Source organism: Thalia democratica, chromosome 6, assembly GCF_965202585.1.
Source record: "Thalia democratica chromosome 6, ktThaDemo2.hap1.1, whole genome shotgun sequence".
NCBI classification, from domain to species: Eukaryota; Metazoa; Chordata; class Thaliacea; order Salpida; family Salpidae; genus Thalia; species Thalia democratica.
The window spans coordinates 25,256,153-25,276,303 of NC_139170.1; the positions used below are offsets into that span (position 1 = coordinate 25,256,153).

General features: G+C 26.2%; 1 protein-coding gene across 1 annotated transcript; it reads right to left on the reverse strand.

Annotated features, from left to right (window-relative positions):
* Positions 1-2,457: 2,457 nt before the first annotated feature.
* On the reverse strand, positions 2,458-16,670 carry LOC145839417 (sarcosine dehydrogenase, mitochondrial-like). Its single transcript, XM_082946989.1, has 16 exons — positions 16,468-16,670; positions 15,325-15,496; positions 14,855-15,036; positions 14,387-14,566; positions 14,065-14,214; positions 13,619-13,795; positions 13,264-13,393; positions 12,818-12,995; positions 12,377-12,518; positions 11,462-11,671; positions 10,851-11,079; positions 7,619-7,766; positions 5,670-5,771; positions 3,954-4,265; positions 3,480-3,587; positions 2,458-2,812 (listed from the first exon to the last, which is right to left on the reverse strand). The coding sequence occupies exons 1-16, from the start codon at positions 16,615-16,617 to the stop codon at positions 2,611-2,613; spliced, it is 2,772 nt and encodes a 923-aa protein (XP_082803115.1). The 5' UTR covers positions 16,618-16,670; the 3' UTR covers positions 2,458-2,610.
* Positions 16,671-20,151: the final 3,481 nt, after the last annotated feature.

The following is a 20,151-nucleotide window of genomic DNA, read 5'->3' on the forward strand; positions in this document are numbered from 1 at the left end:
AAGTTACTCATATAACTAATTATTTGTGACTTTTTTTTTACTATATCTAGTGTAAGTTTTAAATCTTCCGAAATTTTACCTGAGATTTTTTTGCTGTTTATTACAAGCCCTGAATATCTATAGTTGTTTCAAATTTTGGTTTAGCGGGTCAGATTTACATGCTCGCAGGCCACAGTTTTACTTATCGCTGGCCGGATTCCACTTTAATCTGTAAACATTAGCGGGTCAGTTATTTCCAATCCGTGGGCCGTAAATTACACATCCCTACATAAAATATATTCAGTTTGTATGTACTATATTTAAGTATATTTTCACTTTATATTAGCTTCACTAACTTATAAAGTTTGATTAAGTTTAAATATTACATACAAAATATTTTAAGTAAATTTTGGTTTGATTTATTCGACAATATTAGCAGTTTTTAGCCGTGTGTTGTATTCTTGTTTAATTTACAACTGACGAGAACCTAGAGTAAAACTTTGTTTTTTATTAATCTGTTAAGTTGAATCTTGAAAATACGATAAATATTTGTTAACTTTTTTTTTTGTGACTTTAGAAATCTACACAAAGTAGGAGACATTATTAAAGACACTATAATAATAAATAAATAAACAGCTTTTCAAAGAGCTTATTCAGCAAAGATGCTATCAAGCAGTAAAGTGTTATTCATTAGAAATTATATTAAATCTTTGCAAATTTTAAACTATTTACTTTAAAGTTATCTGAAATTTTATAGAGTAACTTTTAATAATTTCATTTATAATGTTTATACCTTAAGTAAACTTACACTTTGCATTTGTACTGATGCTCCTAAACTTAAGTTTAAATCTGAAACGTTTAAGTTCTGAGTTTATTTTAGATAACTTGTTTTACATAATTTTTTTGTATTCTTAAAAATTAATTTTAATCTTTTTATTAAATACACGTTATACATATCGAACAAAGATAACATTAGTGAAAGTCTAACAGAGCCTAAACCTGAACTTACATATACCGTGAGACAAATTTAAGTTAACATAAAGGTTTAGTCCTACCACTTTGATCATCAAACTACAAACTTTGGAGAGACTGACATCCGGGTTTAGTTTTTACTGAAACTTGTCCGTCAGTTGAAAATATAAAACCTGCATTAGTAAATAAATACACAAACAGTTTTTTTTTCCATGAAACTACTGTTTGCTTATATGATAAGTGATTTCAGCTTTTCTTATTTTCGTGCAACGTTTAATACATTGTCCACATGGCTAGACAGCTCGTACGCCCGTTTGGAATACGATCAAAGAAAACATCAGCGAATTTAAATGGAGCCTAAGCCTAGACTTACATATGCCGTCTATACATATCGTACACAATCTTCACGCTTCATAGACTCTGTAGAACTACTCGTGTTTAACGAACCGAGAAAAATCGTCAGTTTAATAAAGTACTTTCATACAAAAACAAATGTTTTGACTTTCCGACGGACTAGCTTTACTACGCTATATCTCAAAATCAGTATTTTAAGATGTATTTTTGTCGTTCAATCCAAATTTTGATTACAACTCAAACGTAACAATTAATTAGCAGTAAAAAACAATAAGATTTTATCTGTACGAAACGTGTCTTTACTAAATTGAGCAGCTTATTATTGTACCAGGCCTTTTATTAAGCCAGGGTTTGAAACTTATTGTTAAAGTCATTTGTTTTAGTCAATATCTAAGTACTGCATACTAACTTTTCAATTTATAGATTACGATAAAAGTTCTCGACTTAAGGAGATTAACAACTACATTTTTTTAAATTTTATTGTTAAAACAATGTTGTACTCGTTTGTACTATTTCAAAGGAGTAAAACATTGTTTTGACAATAAAGTTTGAAAAACTTTATATAACATCTAACTCTAATAAAATTCCAAGTTTGGTATTTCATATTACTTTTGATAAAGTAAAAATATAAAGACAAAGTCTGATTTTCAAACTAAAAAAAATCATTTACCTGATTATCATAAATACGTACAGAATCTTGAAAGTATAGTAATAAATTATTTCTAAATTAAAAAAAATATTTTTTATAAATATCATATGCTATTTAAGTTTAAAACTTAAAATCCTCGTGCAAATAACAATTTAATTTCTTTTTTGATAATAAACTTTTTTTTTGTTGTTCTTGGTAAGTCATGGTTATAACTATATTAAATGACTACTTTTACTTTGAGTTTATAAATGTTGAGCTTATTAAGTTTGATAAATTATACAAAATTTTATGTTTATTTAAGTTGAAAATTTAAGGTTTAATGTCAAAAGGTACAAGTTTAATAACTTAGTTGTTTAATGTCGTTTTTTTATCATAATGGAATTAAATCTGTTTGTTTATTCGTAAAATAAAGTTTTCTAAAAGATATGCTAATTAGAAAATTTTAAGTAGTATTTATGTGTTAAAATTTACATTTTTAAGTTTATCAAAGTAGGCTACTATGAGACTTTTTGCATTAAAAAATATTACTAGCGAATAAGCTAAGTTCAACTTAAAGCATAAAAGATGTAGTTACATGTTCTTGTTTGTGTTGTTGTATTTGTTGCTGATGTTTATTGCATTCAGACTCTTTTAGTATTTGTTGAAAAACAAACAAATCAACTGTTTGATTTTAGCTTATTAAGCTTATCTACAAGAACTGCTTGTAACTCTGGATCATATTTTCCCCTAATGCGAGACAAAGTAGGGTCAAATGGACTGGATACAGAAACTTTTGCTGGGTATTTTATGGACATTCTTTCTACTTCATACTTTCCACTTGGGAGCTCATCATCATTTATTTGGTCTCCATGAACATAGCTATACAAAATATTTTAATTTTGAACTTAAAAAAATAAAGTTTTTACTTAATTTAATAAAAGGTTCTGTTAAGGTAACTTTGTTTTTTCTAAGTACAATATTTTAATCAAAAACTAAATTTTTTGTAAAGAACAGTTTTTACAACTTAATTTTTAAATAACAAGACAGTTTAACATTTTAGTTGTCTGTATTCGTTACTTCGGACTTTATTTTGAATAAAAAAAAAACCTAAATTAAAAGAAATCAGAGCTTTTTGTTCATGTGGAACAGTTTATAATGTAAAAATTTAAAAGAATGAAAACTTTTTCTAAAATATTACAGAATAAAATTTAAGTAAGAAAAACAAAATATCATGACAGTAGTGTTAAAGATGAATTTAATACTAATTTTTAACGTTATTACTTATTAAGTACTCGAAAATTCAAGCTAATAGTTTTTAATTTAAGATCCAAGCGAATAACGTTCGCTGTAGAATATATTGTAAAATCAATTTGACAGTACTTTTTTTTTGTTAAACTGACTTACATTTATGTATGTTAACAAGTTAACTTGTTAAAACCATAACTATATGTCAATTTAATAAAGAAAAAGTACTGTGAATTTTATTTTATACTAATCTAAAAGTTTTAAATGTTTTATTAACTAAAAGTTTTATAAAAGTTCAAACCCCCATCCCAAGTTTGTGTTAAGAGCATAAGAAAAGTCACATCCTCTCAGGTCTCCAACAACTTTTCCGTTTCTCCAAAGTGTCTCGTGTCCATACATAGGTACATCACTTTTTATGAAAAACAACATAGTTTCAATCCATTTTTTAAATAATAGTATAAATTGTTTATTCTACGACAAATAAAAGCGCTCAAAATGTTTGGTCGTAAGACCTGGTGCACGAAAAAACCTTTCGGTTATCAAGTCGCACACCACTTGGATATCTTTTAACGTTTTGTCCAGGACAAAGTATAGTTTTAATAGTATAGTATAAAAACATTCCTAATTTTTAATTTTATATAAAAGTTTTGTTAATGATTTAAATAAACTTTATAGTTAAACTTTATTCTATCTACTTATCTAGAAATATTAAAAATGTTGTCAACACATACGTTTTGTTTTACCTAAACTTGTTTTCATATCAATTAGAACAAACCTGTCAACGGTTACACAAGCCAAAACTTTTTCAGGTTTTTCTTTTCTCAACTGAGTAAGCTTTTCACTTCCAATATATTTCTTTGTTTTAGCGCAAAATTGAAGCAATCTAGCTTCAACAGGGTTGTCACTGATGTTAATGGAATGAGGCCAGTGATGAAAACCAACTTCAGTACTCATCGACTCCATCGTTCTGTATCCAGCCATGCAACCGCCGCGTTTTAATACTTGCTCCATAATGACGTCATTTACTTTTTCTGCGTCTTCCCTGCTGCAATGAACTTCATAGCCCAGTTCACCAACGAAAGATAATCTTAAATGTATATAAATATTTTATACGTATAGTAGTTTGGATGTTAAGGGGTATAATGTAATTTAACTTCAATGTTTAATTATGATTTGTTTTAAAACATGTTTTTGTTTTTTCAGTAAATTAGATAAGTTATTGTTTCTACTTACATGTAACAAAAACTATATTTTGCGCTGTTTTAATAAGGTAACATATTCTATAAATAAGAAACTAAAGTATCATTATTAACTTCAGTTTCATTTTCTCTGAGCATTTCTTTTTCCAAATTTTGTTTTGATGTTTTAAAACTTTTAAGTGAAGCTCTTTTTAATTATCTGACAAGCTAAATTACTATTTACTGGAAAGAATGATTATTTAACATACAGTCTTAATGTTTAGTTTACGTTTTATAAGATGTTAAAAACCTTGCTACATGTTTTTTTTTTGTTCGTTTTAATCAAATATTTAAATAATTTAAAAAAATATTAAATATTGCTAAAATAAATTTACAAAAAAAAAATTAACTGTTTGCTCTGAACTAACAATTAAACTAGGCTCATGTAACAAAATATTAGAAATTTAACTGTTTTTGATAAAGTCCAAATATCTTAAGTTGTTGTTCTTTTTTTTTATTAATTAGCTTTTGGAAATTATAAAATAAATTCAGCTTTAAAAGACTTGAACCTTATCTAAAAAAGTACATGTAAAGTTCTAGAAATTTATAAACCATTTTAAAAAACACCCAGTAAGCTAGATTTTTTCAAAACTTAGAACAAAATTAGTTATAGGACAACAAGTGGTGTTAGATTTATGTTGGAAGATGGTTGTTTATACAAACAGTTTTAGTAATTTTTTCTAATGTTAACTCTAAACTTATATGAAATTATTTCTTAAGCTTTTTTAAATATAATTTATGATAATACTGTAGTAATATATTTACATTTACATTACATTAACCAAACTATTTAGCTATTATAGATATCATTGTTATAGGTATACTTTTTAAAAGCTAAATATATTGATAATAATATAAATTATAGACCATAGTCAGTAATAGTTTAAAAAATCAACATTAGGCTTTAATTCCTTTGTAGAGTAGTTTTTTATTCTTATTAAAAATTGTATTAGGCTTTTTAAAAAATAGATGTAACATGAATTTGATACTGCATCATGTTATTTCAATTAAAATCTAATAAAAAAATAAAATTTTAATGCAAGTGCTACAAGATTTTTTGTAATTTATTTTTAAAACTTTAAGGACTGCTTAAATTTGTTATTTCAAGAATATTACTACAGAATAGCACCAAAAAAAATTTCTCTATTTTTCACCAATAATTAAAACAAAAAGTTCAGATTATTTTTTTATTTAGACTTTTTGATTCTATTTAATCTAGGTTTTTTATTCCAAACAAGTTGTTATTCTTTTACCTTCCAACCATGGATTTGTTTCCTGCAATCAATCCATTTTCCCAACGTGCATATTTTAAGCTGGCAATATCGATGTTTGTAACTTCTTGCATCACGTCAATGCTATCCAAAAATGTTATAAAATGTTTTTTTAGTTTTGCAAGTCGTTTTTTTTTCTTTGTTTACCAAAGATTTTTATTGTGTATAGTGTTATACTTAAAGGATTAAAAACTAATAAACAGTATCAAGTATAGAAAAGATATATAAATTAGTTGCTATAAAGAAATTTAAAGTATACAAATTTATTTTTAAACTTCTTTAAAAGTTAGTATCTTAGTTCAATTATTAAATAATTTTAACAACTGGAATACTTTAAATTATAAATTTTTATTTAATGTGTTTTATTCTATTTATTCTTATTTTTATCTTAAGCAAAGCTGAAGTGTTTCGCTACTAAACAACGAACACAAGTCTACACCCAACAATAATTAAAAAAATTTATCCTAACATATTGCGACCTGGTTTTATCCTCATTAGGAAACATTAGGCAGATATAATCACGACGAATCTTTATAACAATCTAACCACGGGTTTTCCGAATTTATTTTTACTAACACCTTTTTTGATAAATTTTAAATAAAAGTCGCACCCTTTACTAGTTAATTACAAAACTACTTTTTTGCTCCCTTCCTAACTAACACTTGTTAATAGCTAAAATCGCTTAAAAAGGGTCGATATTGCCCACTTTTTGAAAAGTCTCGCAAATGTATTTATATAGATTAAAATTATAGCGTTCATTTCTGGGTACAGTCGAAATAATTGACGCAACTAAGTTGTTCAAAACAAAAAATATATGTGTGTATGTCTTTTTGTTTTAATGGCTTTTTAACAGGTAATAACCACAAAAATAAGCAAAATTTTATAGTTTAGGTTTAAGAATAAAAGTTGTGTACTAAATTGTCTACTGTTCACTAATTAATTACTTGAACAACTCACTAAGGACAGCTTTTTAAAGTGTTCAGATCCGGTTGACTTGAGTATCAAAAAGTGTTAAATTTATGGAAATGACTTATCTTAATATTTAAAAAAAAGTAAACGCTCATTAATGTCTTTAATAGGCCTGGTGTAAAGAAAAACGATTTGATAATGGAGGTACACGTCACAGTTTATATAACTAAAATAAGAAAAAAGCATGGCTCGTATTTACTTTTAATTAAAAATCATAGAATGAAATAATTTAAAATGTTTATAATCTGTATATACTCTCTAGTTTTAGTTTTATTAGTGTTATAAACTGTTATCTAATAAAAGTATGATAATGTATACTCCAAGCGTTTAACGCTAAATTTTTACATGTTTAAATTAATTTATTTTGTTTGATAGAATAAATATAACTTAAAGAAAAAGATAAAAATACAAAAACAATAAGTAATTTAGATTTTATATTGTAAACCAGGGTTTCTCAAACTTTTTTCAAATGGCCCCCTCCAACAAGAAACTACCATTAAAACTCAAAAAAATACTCAAAAAACTACCATTAAAAATACCTAAGACTTTTTTTTTGCTCCTCATCTGCAACTTAAGAATATCTAGTGTAAGTTTCAAAATTACCATTAAAAACAGCTAGGACCTTTTTTTTTTGTTCTTCATTTGCAACTCAAGAGTATCTAATGTACGTTTCAAATTATGACCTCAGGATTTTACCTCAGGGTCAAATATTCATTAGCAAGCTAAAGTTAGTAAAAGAGCAAGCTAAAAAGTAAAAATTTTATGACTCCTTAAAATTTAAAAAACGCCCCTTTCCTCCCCTTTACTCCCCTTTACTAGCTATTGTCCCCCGACTTACTAAAATTGCCCTAGGGGGGCGGTATTACCCACTTTGGGAAACCCTGGTGAAAACATTAGGAAGCATTTTTTAAAACAGTACTTTTTTCAAAAGTTGATGATTTAACTTAACTGAATATATTAACCTTTTTGGTCCTTGGACACTAATAAGAGCAATATCATCTGTTCTATTTTCTACGCTACATTTTAATCCTTTGTCTTGTGCAAGGTTTTGTAAGTGACTTGAAACGTACACAACTGATGATGAACTAACAGTCAGGTAAACTTCGTTTTCTAAGAAGGTTTTTAAATAAGTATTTTTTATATTATAAACAAATTTGAAGTTAGATTAACTAAAACGTCAATGCAGACTCGGTTAATTTTGTTATAACTCAGAACATTTTTGATGTAACTTTAAACCTTTAAAACAAACTTGTACACACTAAAATTCAAGCTTACAAAAGTGTAGACTAATAGATTTGTAGTTTCTTTATAATAATTTTAAATAATTATTTATAGACTTGTTACTAACTTTGAAAGAAAATATTGTACAATAAGACACTAAACCTTTAAATATCTAAATAAAATTAAAAATATAGTCATAAAATGATATAAAACGTTTTTCTTTTAATTATTTACACTAATTATTAAATTGACAACAAAACTTTAATAGTTTTAAGACTTTGCTATACTTTCAAACTTTATTGGGCCACTGTATCGTATCAGCCATAAGTCATTGTGGTAGACCCAATAGTCAATGTGGAAGAACTAATGGTCAATGCGGAAAATTTAAGATTAATTATAACGGCAGAAAAGCATGTCAAAAGACTGCTACTAAAAAATCTTGATGCATTAGGAAGACTGAAAATGCATAATTTTTTTTTACAATTACTTCAGTTGATAAATACTACTCATAGCAATTTTAATTTGTCCTTAAATAGAGCCGCTTCGAACAAAGTTTGTGGAGAATACAGAAACTCTCAATCGGAGAATTAGCGAGTTGGTAGTAAACATCTATTGCGGAATGAGAATAGTTTTCATTCACGAGAATGGGACAAGAGTGGAGTTATAATTGAGGCGGTACTATTCGATAAATTTGTAGTCAGAATCGATGGTTTTCGGAGACTCGCTTGGAGAAACAGGAAGTTTCTAAATTTTACAATCACATTTCAACCAGTATTGTTTATAAGGTGTCCCATGGTAGCTATATAAATCTTGTCAATCATGAATTTTGTATTTTTTTTGATAATGTTGATGACCTTTATAATGGTGCAACTACCTGTTAAGCAGAATCAGATCAAGTTGAAGAACAGTGTGAAGCAATTACATGTATAGTTGAATAGAAGTACTTTCCTTTTTCGATTGTTCCAACAGGAAGTTATGAGTTACTTGCCTTACGTCTATTGAGAGACTAAATTGCACCAGATGTGAGGTTCTGAAGACTTATTAAGTAAATTATATATAACTATATAATGCTCACTTTGTACTCTAAATAGAATAATTTTCAATTACCCTAAGTACGTTTGAATATTTTGTACAAAAAAAAAACAAAGTGACTACACTAGTGAATATAAATACAATAGTTAGTAAGCAATACTCAGTTATTTAAAAAATCAATAGATGCCTCTGGTAGTCAAAACCTACCAAAAGCCATGTATATTAAAAAGAATAGTATTTAAGCATAGAAAAGTTCTATTATACAACATTTTTCTTAAATAACTAGCATAAAGTTTTGATCCAATTGTTTAAAATGATTAGTAGTCATTTTTTCTTAGTCATAAAGAAACAACACACATTTACAACAAAAATCATCCTGAAAAGATACAAGTAAACTATTTAACATTAACAAATTCACACCATCAATACTTATATAGTGTTGTCCTGGACATGACATTAAACTGGTCTGGTGTACGACTCGAAAACTAAAAGGTTTTTTCGTACACCAGGTCCTTGGACCAAGCTTTTTGAGCGTATTTTTTGTCGTTCAATAAACAATACTAAACTATACTAGTACTTTAGTTTGTAATTGGTATATATTGTAAGCTTACAAATATTTATTAGTGATTATTCGTTGCAATAGAAGATACAAAAGTTTTAGATAAAAAAAAAGGTAAGATCTTTATTGTGAGATGTAATTACTATTTTATGCAATAATTGTACATTGATTGAATCATAGTAACTTTGCTTCCTCTGTTTCATGAAAAACCAATAAAATCTTTTTATATGCAGGATTTTAAATTTTGATGATTTTATATTTCTAAATAGACCAGTTTTAGTACACTTTTTCGATGTTCTAACACAGGTTTAGGCAATTTATTTAGTCAGTGGACCTGATACGTCAGTGTTTTGTACATAAAAGCCGTTTTTTAGACATAGACTTTTGCGGGACGCTTTACTTTTAGTAACTTTAAAGGTATGTTGTGTTCAGAGAGTTTACTAAATAGCCCAACAAGTACATTTTTACACTTAGATTTTAATAAAACACACACTCTTTAAAGCACTAGGCAATGTTTAAAAAAAGCTGTGCAAAACAAAGTTGACACAACTATTTACATTTAAAGGACGATTAGTTAAAACGAATATTAAATAATGATCACTTAACTACTCCACTTGGTAAAGCAGCTAGTATGTTCGTTTGTAAGACGTAAAATAAAAGCCGGGTCTCAGTCTACCAAAATTTTAAGTGCTGATGATCCATATGGTATGACAAAAACTTTATGTGTTCTTGAACTTATCTCACGGAACATTAAAACTCAGGCCATAGCTCTGATAGACTTTCTCCTATGTTTCGTTGATCTTATCTAATTAGATAACAGTTAAGCAATTGCTACTTCTACAAAGTTTTTACGTGAAGTAAAAAATAGGATGAACAAACGATGATAATTTCTAAACACTCAGGATTTATTAGCATAGAGTTTTAGATATTTTATACTTATCTATATGTGCATTTGTAACGATTTTTAATAAAAAAATATTGTTTTAATTTTTATTAAATTTATTTTAATTAAAATTATATTTAATACTGTAGAGTCTAGTTCTGTATTAGAAGATTTGAAAATGTGTCATTACTCTCTAAACAAAGATTTTTGTGCATTTAATGAGATCGGGAGATGTAGAACTACGTAGCTCATTGCGTCGTTTTTCATTATCTAGTAATATCTTTACAGATCGTTCATTATTCAAGATAAGCTAAAACGAAACTAGATAAGGATATATTTTTCAAAGTCATGATGACGTTATTTTATATTCAATGCTTTTACTTTTTATAGATTTATTTCAACAAAAAATATTGAATTACAGAAACTAATAGTTCTTTACATTTTTTTTGTCGCATAAATTTTGAATATCAAAAATTTATAATTAATTTAATCAAAATACCTCCACTTTTAGATTGAACAATCGTTGCAACACCGTCGTTTTCGATTCCAGCTCCGTCATTTAAAAGCAGCATATAGATAGATTGACCAGGTTTTGCCTTAGCAACATCCCTAGTAAATGCCAATGTCGCAAGTTGAACGGCATCTCTTCCAGTAATAGCTATTTTTGCCATGTATGAGGAGTCTATAACTGCCACCGATGTTCGACATGTTAAACATTCTTGCCCAATCTTAATGTAAAGGTTCTTTGTATCACTAGTTTTTAAAATAAAGAAAATAAGTTTTCTTAGTATACCTTTATTTTGTCTATGAAATAAACTCTTTAGACTTATAACTTCGAATAAAGCATGTATAAAAAGTAAAAATGTTTATTGTGTTTACTAAAACATTTATTTAGATAATATATTTATAGATCTCTTTTAACATTTAAAAAAAAATACAAATTTATTTGTTATATTTTCGATAATTCATTGATTCTAACAAAAACAGTATGGTAAGCACAAGGTATAAAAAACGAGTTCATCTACATTTTTAATTTGTAAAATATTAAAAAACAACTTAAAAATAGATTAAGAAAATTTCTACAAAGTTAAAAATTTGTTTCTAACTTACCAAACTGTGACTTTTTTTAGGAAAATTATAAGTACAATCATTTAAAACTTCATCTAAGTAAGGATATGGTTCATTTTTCTCGTGCCCGTAAGACCCGTAGAAGTCGTAGTCTTTTACATCAAAGTCTTCTTTTTTTGGCTCTTTTAAGTAGTAAGCAGGACGTTCGTATGAAAAACGACAACCCATCAAAGCATTTTCCTCGATATGCCTCTGAAATTTTTATAAGTACAATTTTCATACAATTTTTCAAAATTATTTAGTTATGTTTAATTTATGTTCTACATTTTGAAATGAGAGTAGTCACATTTAAAGATATTCAAATATTTAAATTATATTTCAGCTGAAAAATATTACAAGTAGAATTTATTAAAATTTCGTAAGTTTGTTTAATTTTGTTCGTTTTGAACATAACTTTAATTGAAAGTTCATAGCTGAAAAAAGCATACAAGCATCATTAAAAAACATACTTTTTTAAAGTAATTATGATATTTATTACTAACATACAACTCAATTATTTTCCTTTTTTTTAAGTATGTGAGTACAAAATTGAGTTGATTGAACTGATGACAAAGTTGAAAGCAAAAATCTTTATCTTTAAAGCTAGTTCTCACTATAGAGCAGCTTTAAAATTGCTTCAAGAAAATTTAAGTCTTATTAAATAAACTTGTTTTACTTGTGTAGCCACACAAGCGAAAAATTTTACGTCTTAAAAATTTAGCTTTTATTTACTAACATAACCTTTTAATAATGGTATAAGCAACAAGAAAGTTATAAATTTTTTTCAGGTATATTTTTATAAAGTTTAAAATCTCATTAAATTATTAATTTTAAGTTTTCCAAACACTTTCATTTAGAACTAATTTTTAAGAACAGGTTATTTGATTAAAATTTTTTAAATAAAATAACTAAACATACTTTATGTAAGGGACCATGTTTTTGATTACGACCACCTAGTGGTTGATCATGCGGAAAAACTAAAGTAAACCTTCGAGCAAAACTTTCATGTGAGGTCTCGTTTATCCACTTGTTGTAATTTGGAAGAGACTGCTGAAATCGTCTGTACAGACAGTTTTTTGTTACTTAAAATATTTATTGTACGTTTTATTAAGTCAATGTAAACTTGATAACTATTTCGTAGATATATTTCCTATAAGTAAAATATTCACTTAGATTAAGAACGAAAACTATTTTCTAAATTAAAAAAAATAATTCTTTTATTCAAGATTTTACAAAAAAAAAAGAATAATTTAATACTTAAAAGCGAAGAAGCATTTATGTAACATTATTTGACTAAATTCTAAAAAAAATACCTACATCTATTAACTTAACATTGCTTAATAACTATAAATATCTAACTTAACATCGCAATTAAAAATGTCATATTCAGGATAGCCTCTGAGTGCAAGGTGTGCCAGTTGTCTACCAGCACCTCCTCCCATCATCATTCCCCCACTATTAAATCCACTGCCGTAATAAAACCCTCTTAGTTGAGGTGATTCTCCCATAATTGGACGAGTGTCAGGTGTGAATGTTTCTTAATTTTGTTTACAAAAAGTTTCGTTTTAATATTTAAAATCAATTTTTGGATAGTCTTTATATAAAAAAAAGTTTTTATTGATGTTAGTTGATTCTTAATAAGTTGGCGCCACAATCTTTTCAGAACCAACTTTTTTTCCATTGAAACCAAATTATCATACAATACTAATTATTAAATATATCTAAAATGTTTTTATGGTTGTTTTCTGTGTATAGTACAAAAGCTTAATGATTTAAGAAAAAAAGAGTATTTCTTAAATTCTTACCAGGTCCATTTACCGTGGCAGCTATTCCTGCTTCTCCAATAGCAGGAATTCTGTTAACTGCTGCTTCTATGTGCTCACTAAATATGTCCCAATCTATATCATATAATCCAAAATGAAAATCTTTTGGAATCTGTTAAAATTTGTTTTAAAATAAGTTTTTTTATAATAGTTAAGCATTAAAAAATTGTTATATCTACTAGCTATTAAATCTTCTTAGTCGGAATATAAACTTTATTTGTAATACCACGTATATATATCTTTTCATTTGAAAAAGTTTATTATCAAACAATCAGAAAAAAATAAATAACAAAAGTGGTAATCAGTAACTAAGCTTTTTCCATATTTCAGAACAAACATTTTTAACGAGATGAGGTGTTGACTCATACCCTCCAAACTGAACTGCATCACCTTGTGGTTTTATATAAACTGTGAGAGCATCTTTCACCATAGGGCGTCCGAGAATACCTTCGATACCTTCTGTTACTACATACGCATGCTCGTATACTAATTGGGGTACTTTTAATCCAACCATCTGTATGAAAAAAAGTATGAATATGAATAATTTTAATAAAATTAATCTGTTAACCTACAATAAAAAAAGGAATTTTGTTCCTTGTATAAACTAGTTTAGGAAGCATAGTATAAAAGTATCTTATTTTTTATTAATAAGCGCTTCAAAATTCGTAAGTATTGTTTTCTTACAGATTTTGGTAAAGAAAAAGCATAAGCTTTGTGTTTTAACTTGATAGGCTTAAAAAAAAGTTAACTTAATCTTATCAATAAATAAAGCTATTATCTGACATTGCCAATGTAATTGGACCAGGCACCGGCACAGTTGAACACGTGCTTAGTTTTTACTGTACCCATATTTGTTACTACTCCAGAAACTCTTTTTAACCCCAAATTATCTTCTTCCGTCAAAACATCTTCAACATTACACATTTCGTGAAGCTATAAAAAAAAAAATTAATTAACAAATTTTTCAAAATAATTAAATTAAGTGCTTTAGTTATTTGATTTTTATTATGTAAATTTTGTTTAGTTTTACAGTATTATTAATGACATATGCAGATACTTAAAAATAAAGCTTGAAATTTCAATTATTCCAATTAGAATTACTTACGCTCACACCATATTTGCGACCAGCTTTTATGTACGACATGCAGTAAGTTGCAGGATCCATTGTACCGCACTCTGGAGTAAATTCAGCTGCATAAATATCATCACAATTCACCAATGGGTGAATATCTGGAATATCTTTTGGTTCAACTTCTAAAACTTCAACTCCAAAAGCTTTAATCATCTAATTTCAAATGATTTTGTTTTATTTATAAGCAGTTTGTACGAGTTATAAAGTTTATAGTTTTTGATATTTACTACATTTACATTACATAAAAAAAAATGTATAGAATAATTTAAAAACACAAGCTTTTTATTTTCAAAAGTCTTAATCTTTATGTAACGTTTTCAATAAAAGGCTAAACTTATTTGATTTTTTTTTACCAGTAGTGTTTCATATTTTCAAACAATGTAAGTCTATATTTATATCTCTTGAACTATACACCTATAAATCTATAATATCATAACTTACACTTAAAGTTTTTCTATTATTTCTAGCTTCGTCTGCGGTTTTGTTTGTATGCAGAGTACCAGTTTGAATCCATCCGGCACTTTCACCATCATTCTCCAAAGGAAGTTCATCTCGAATTAAATCTCTGGTTTGCATTTGCATCCTTGTCTCAGTTTCACTCCCACGAAACATATACAATATTCCTATTTATCAATTTTATATCAAACAGAAAACAAAGAATGTGAAATGTAAGTTCTGCTTAGTGGTTATACTTTCTCTAATTATTAAGATGAACTGTAAGTAAAAAACCCGAAAACTATAGTTGAAAATATATGTACAAAAGGTTGTTTTAGATAGTAATTTAAAAATTAACAAACAATACTTAACTTTTTGAGATTTTCTAAAGATTTTATACTAATACTAATCTAAATCTTTGTTTACTTAGTATATTCAATTTTAAGTAGCTTTCTTACTGTAGTTTCACTAAAAACCTGCTGTGTGCCAAGTAGTTCCAGATGTTACTTTATGTTTTTCCAGCAGCAGAACTTTTCCTGCTTTCATTTTGGCTAAGTGGTAAGCAGTGGAGCAACCAAGAGAGCCTGCTCCTATGACAACTGCATCAACTTCTTCTGGTAGTTTCATTTCTGAACCACCAGCTGCATTCTTAATGTTTATAATATACAATAACTTTTTGTATGTATTTTTTATTCTTACATAAAAAAGTCTTTATTACGTTATAAACTTGCTAGGGTAAAATAAAAGGTTTTTTTGTAAGTTGTTTCGTTTTTCAATTTTTTTTTAGAAACAATATATTGTTAACCTAAAATTAGCTTTTTACGGTTAATTTAACTTTTACGTATTTAAGTTGATAAATTCTAACTCTAAACGTATCTCAACTGTCTTTTAAATCTAGATATGTTTCTATTGTAAATTACGTTTCGTACGTTTACTCGACAGATTTTTAATAATTTTATCATTTTAAACTTTTAAGTTTACAACCAAGTTTTTTTTTGAATATAAAGTATAGATTTTTTTTAAAATTAAGTAAAAGTAAATAAAATACAAAATTAAAGCTGCGTTAAAATTGTACTAAAATTTTTTTAAATTTTAATTTAAAAGTACATTAAACTAATTTAGAGTTAAAACATAAAAAATTGAATAAAATTGAAAATAAAGTACATAAACTGAAATATTACTTAAAATAAGCTTTTGTATTAACCATTCTTGTTTGATTTTTTTTTTAATTAAAGAGTATTGGGTTTTTTTTAAGTGTAACGAGGTAGAAAAGATCGAACTTACACCCATAGAACTAGAAAAAACTGTTTTTAAAAGTACTGTTTTAAAAATAAATTGAGCTAAAAACATACCGAGATCAGTATTATAAAATTCAAAGCGTAAAAATACTATAACTTAGGATTTATTTTTCGTATGTATTAACCATAAGTAGTATAGTAAACAGATAATAACTTGAATCTTTATTTTCCGGTAGAGTTTTTATTTTCAAATAATTAAAAATATTGCAGTTTAACTTAAGAAAGTAAACAAATTTAGGGAAAAAAACCTAAATAATATATTCTAAGGTATAAAAATGTTTAAAAGTTTAATCTATCACAATTTTTGTTAAACGTGGTTACCTTTTCTAGGTGAATCGATGATTCATAAGGCACTTCTTTTGTCTGTGAGGTCATATTTGAACTAAACCTTACGTAATTTTTCGTCATTATATTTCCATAATGTCGAAAGATGTTTTGTGACAATTGGGAATTTATAAATTTATTTATCATTTTTGCTGGTATGTCGAAAAATATAGTTTTTGACTTAAAAACTTGCAAAATAATAATCTGCATAATAATCATTAAAATTAACTGTTTTTAGCATATAACTAAAGTAAATTAGTTTTAAATAAAAATAAAAACTAAATCTGTATACTATTGTACATACACTATTTCACTAATTTGAAGCTGAACTGTTATATAAATAGTGAAGTTTCAACACATAAACAAACAAATTGTTTAAGATTTAAAATTTATAGAAGTTTAAAATGTAAAAAAGTGTTAATGTTAAAAATATAAAAGTATATATTGTAACACAATTTAGTGTGTAAATATATTTTACGTTAGGAAGTTTTGCAATTGGTTTGGTCCTAGAAATATTTTTGCGTCTGTTTTTTTTACAGTCCATTTTACACACCTAATCAACTTCTTTTTTACCTTTATAGCTATTAGTAGTAGATAAAGCACTAACAAAACTAAACCTTACCATAAAGAAAAAGAAGTTTAGTGCTCTCAAATAATGTTGTATTAAGTAATTAATTGAGAACTATTGATTAAAAGCCTAAAAACCACTGGTTAGATATACTAGTTAAATAAATTTAAAGTAAAATAGTTAAATCAAACTATCGTTTATTATATTAATAGATCGATTAGTGAAGTTTTGCTATAGTTCAGGTTGACAAAAAAATCTTAATAGTTTTACGATGAGATTTAATATTTTCCTTTATTATTGATTTGTTCAATTTATTTTAGAAAAAATTTGCGAGGGATTAATAAATTATTAGTTAAGCAAAGCTTTTTTTACTTAATTATGTATACTTTAGAATTTTAGATCTTATTGGAATCATATTTACTATCTTCAAGTTTAGTTTATTACTAATGAATTATTTTTTTGTTAAACTAAAAGGATTGATATAAAATAAATTCACAAATAAAACTACCGCTGAAAAATAAAACTGAAATCTTAGGAGTTTTAATATTTGTAGTTCTTATTGTTTTATAAAAACCAAAAAGTAGTAGTATCGAAAACAAGTATATTATTTTCATAAAATGATTACCAAAATTACTGACTTCATAAAAAAATAAAAACTAACTTTTTTTAACACACTAGGTAAGTTTGTAAACTCTGAAGAGATAAAATTTGGCTGAATTTGAAAAAGTCTAAAAACTTTTATGAACTAGTTTCATTACCATGTCGCAAGTAATGTGCTTAAATTCATGCCAGCTGTTAGATAAAAAGAAAAAAATATTTACATGTAGTTAAGTTTTATTTAGTCTGGTAAAAAACATACTTGTCATTAATGTTTGCACTTGGTAAATAAAGCAGTAGTCTTAAACGGTTCTTGACACTATGCTTGCAGCAAACATGAACAAACAACTTAACATTTATTTCAAAAAACAAATACATTTTTATGGTAAAAAATAAAGACAAAAAAAATCAAGTAATAAAAAAACTGTTTATTACTACAACGTTGCGTTAATAATAGAAACAAGTCTAATTATCTATAGTATTTTGAACAAATTGTTGTTTTAGTTTTAATGTCGAGTGTTACTCATTACTATTATTATTACAATGTAATTACTGCGACATTATTGCTAATGTTCGCTGACACAAAAGATTAAAAGTAAAAGTATAATTAGTTTATTTTCAAAAGAAAATAAAAAGTTCAGAAAACTAAAAATATGTTTCCAATATTTTTTATTAGACACAGAACTAATGAAATGTTTTTAATGAATGAATTTAAACTTTGACAACATGGAAGTAAGTTGCAAAACAAAAAGTAAACATATATTAGTTTGTAAGAACTAAACTAATTTTCTTACATTTACAATATACAAGTTATACTATGAAAAAAAAATTTAGAATAATTTTATTGTAAATGTATTAATGATTTTCACCTAATAAACTATTTTAAATATATGAACACATTTTTTTTATTAAATAAAAACTACTCTCTTTAAGTATTAATTTTTGCGTAGACTGTATGCTCCCACTTCGAGTTTTAAGCTGTATAAATTAATGAACCTATAAATGCCTAAAATTAGATTTAAAATTTAAGATTATTGTTAATAAAACTTCTCATCGTTTTAAACTTATTTAGTTAAACTTTATTTAGTTTTACTTTTACACTTAGCCTGAAATTTATGATACTCACAATATGATATTAATAATACTCACAACATATTATACAAAATAATAATATAGTACTGTTCATATTAAAGTTTACTATTTTGTTAGCATTTGACAACGACGTAACAATTTTCCCACCAAAACCTGGTAATAAATAGTTATTTTCCACATTCATTACTATTTGATGTTTATTTTACTCAAAACATCTTTCATAGATCTGCTTTAAATTTCATTTTATTAAGTACTTAATGTATACATATTTATTGAAATACTAAAACTAAAATACTTAAAAGTAATAATCTGTGTTTACATGAAATGCAATCTAGTAATTTATATTATAACAATCTATTTAAACTTGATATACTTTCTAGCAATCTCCACGTTCTGTTAAAAAATACCCACCTGTCCTTTTTTAAACAAGTAGGAGCAGACATCAATAAAATATAGTTTGTAAATGTAGCATGCTAAAATTTTCTTTATTTTACAATGCTAAAACCATGTAAAAAATTTTTTTAAAAGGTATTCAAGAGGTGATCGACTCGATTACCGAAAGGTTCCTTCGTGAACCAGGTCCTAAAACTAAATAGTTTAAGAGCTTTTTTTGTCGTGCAATAAACAATATGTTTTAATATTTTTGTATTAAATTTTTTTAAGTTAGTTTTAAAATATCTAAGTTTACAAATTGCTATTTTTTATCAAAGTTACTTAAAAGTAAAGGTTTATAATGGGTTAAATTAATTGATCTTTTTCAAAAAATAAAAAAAACAAACTGACCGATGGGGAATTAATGATTCTTTTTATCAAAAAAGTTGATTATTTTAAATTTCATTTTATCAAAGTTAAAAAATATTTACTATTATACGAAGGTTTTTGAACGTATTTATATACCATTTGCAACTTTATATCAATAGGTTCATTTTGTTTTTTATATTTTATTACACAAAGCTTTTCAAAATCATACAAGATTTCTTTGTCAAGTGATAAATTTTTAATGAAATTTGAAAAAAATTTTCGTTGAGTGAATAGCTTAAAAAATAACTTTAAATTATGACGTATGAAAAAATTAAAATAAATACAAAAGTTAGAGATTCAGTAATTAAAACTAAAGGCATGTTTATTAATAGATTGTTAATAATTTTGTTTTACTATTTAATGCTACTTGCGTATTTAAGTTAGGTCGCTCTTCTTCAATCAATATTGATTCCAGGCTGTAAAGTTCGCTTTTCTTACATCGTTTTAAAACTTTAAAATTTTGAACAATGTCAGAGTTTTGACAGGATGTGCAATTAAAAAGATGTTCAAATATTGCGCTATTTTTATCTGTTCCGCAGTGGTCTGTAATTCGTCGGAATATTTGCCGTGATGTTTCTCCAATGTAAGAGATGCTCTGATCTGCAGAGCAGGTATATTTATAA

Bases quoted from the DNA above. Each gene is read 5' to 3' on its own strand.
- LOC145839417 (XM_082946989.1), bottom strand. From the start codon at position 16,617: ATGATAAATAAATTTATAAATTCCCAATTGTCACAAAACATCTTTCGA. The intron at 15,037-15,324 runs GTTTTTAGTGAA...ATTGATAAATAG, and splicing joins AACTACTTGGCACACAGCAG to GAATATTGTATATGTTTCGT. The intron at 12,519-12,817 runs GTTAGATATTTA...CTGTCTGTACAG, and splicing joins ATTTTTAATTGCGATGTTAA to ACGATTTCAGCAGTCTCTTC.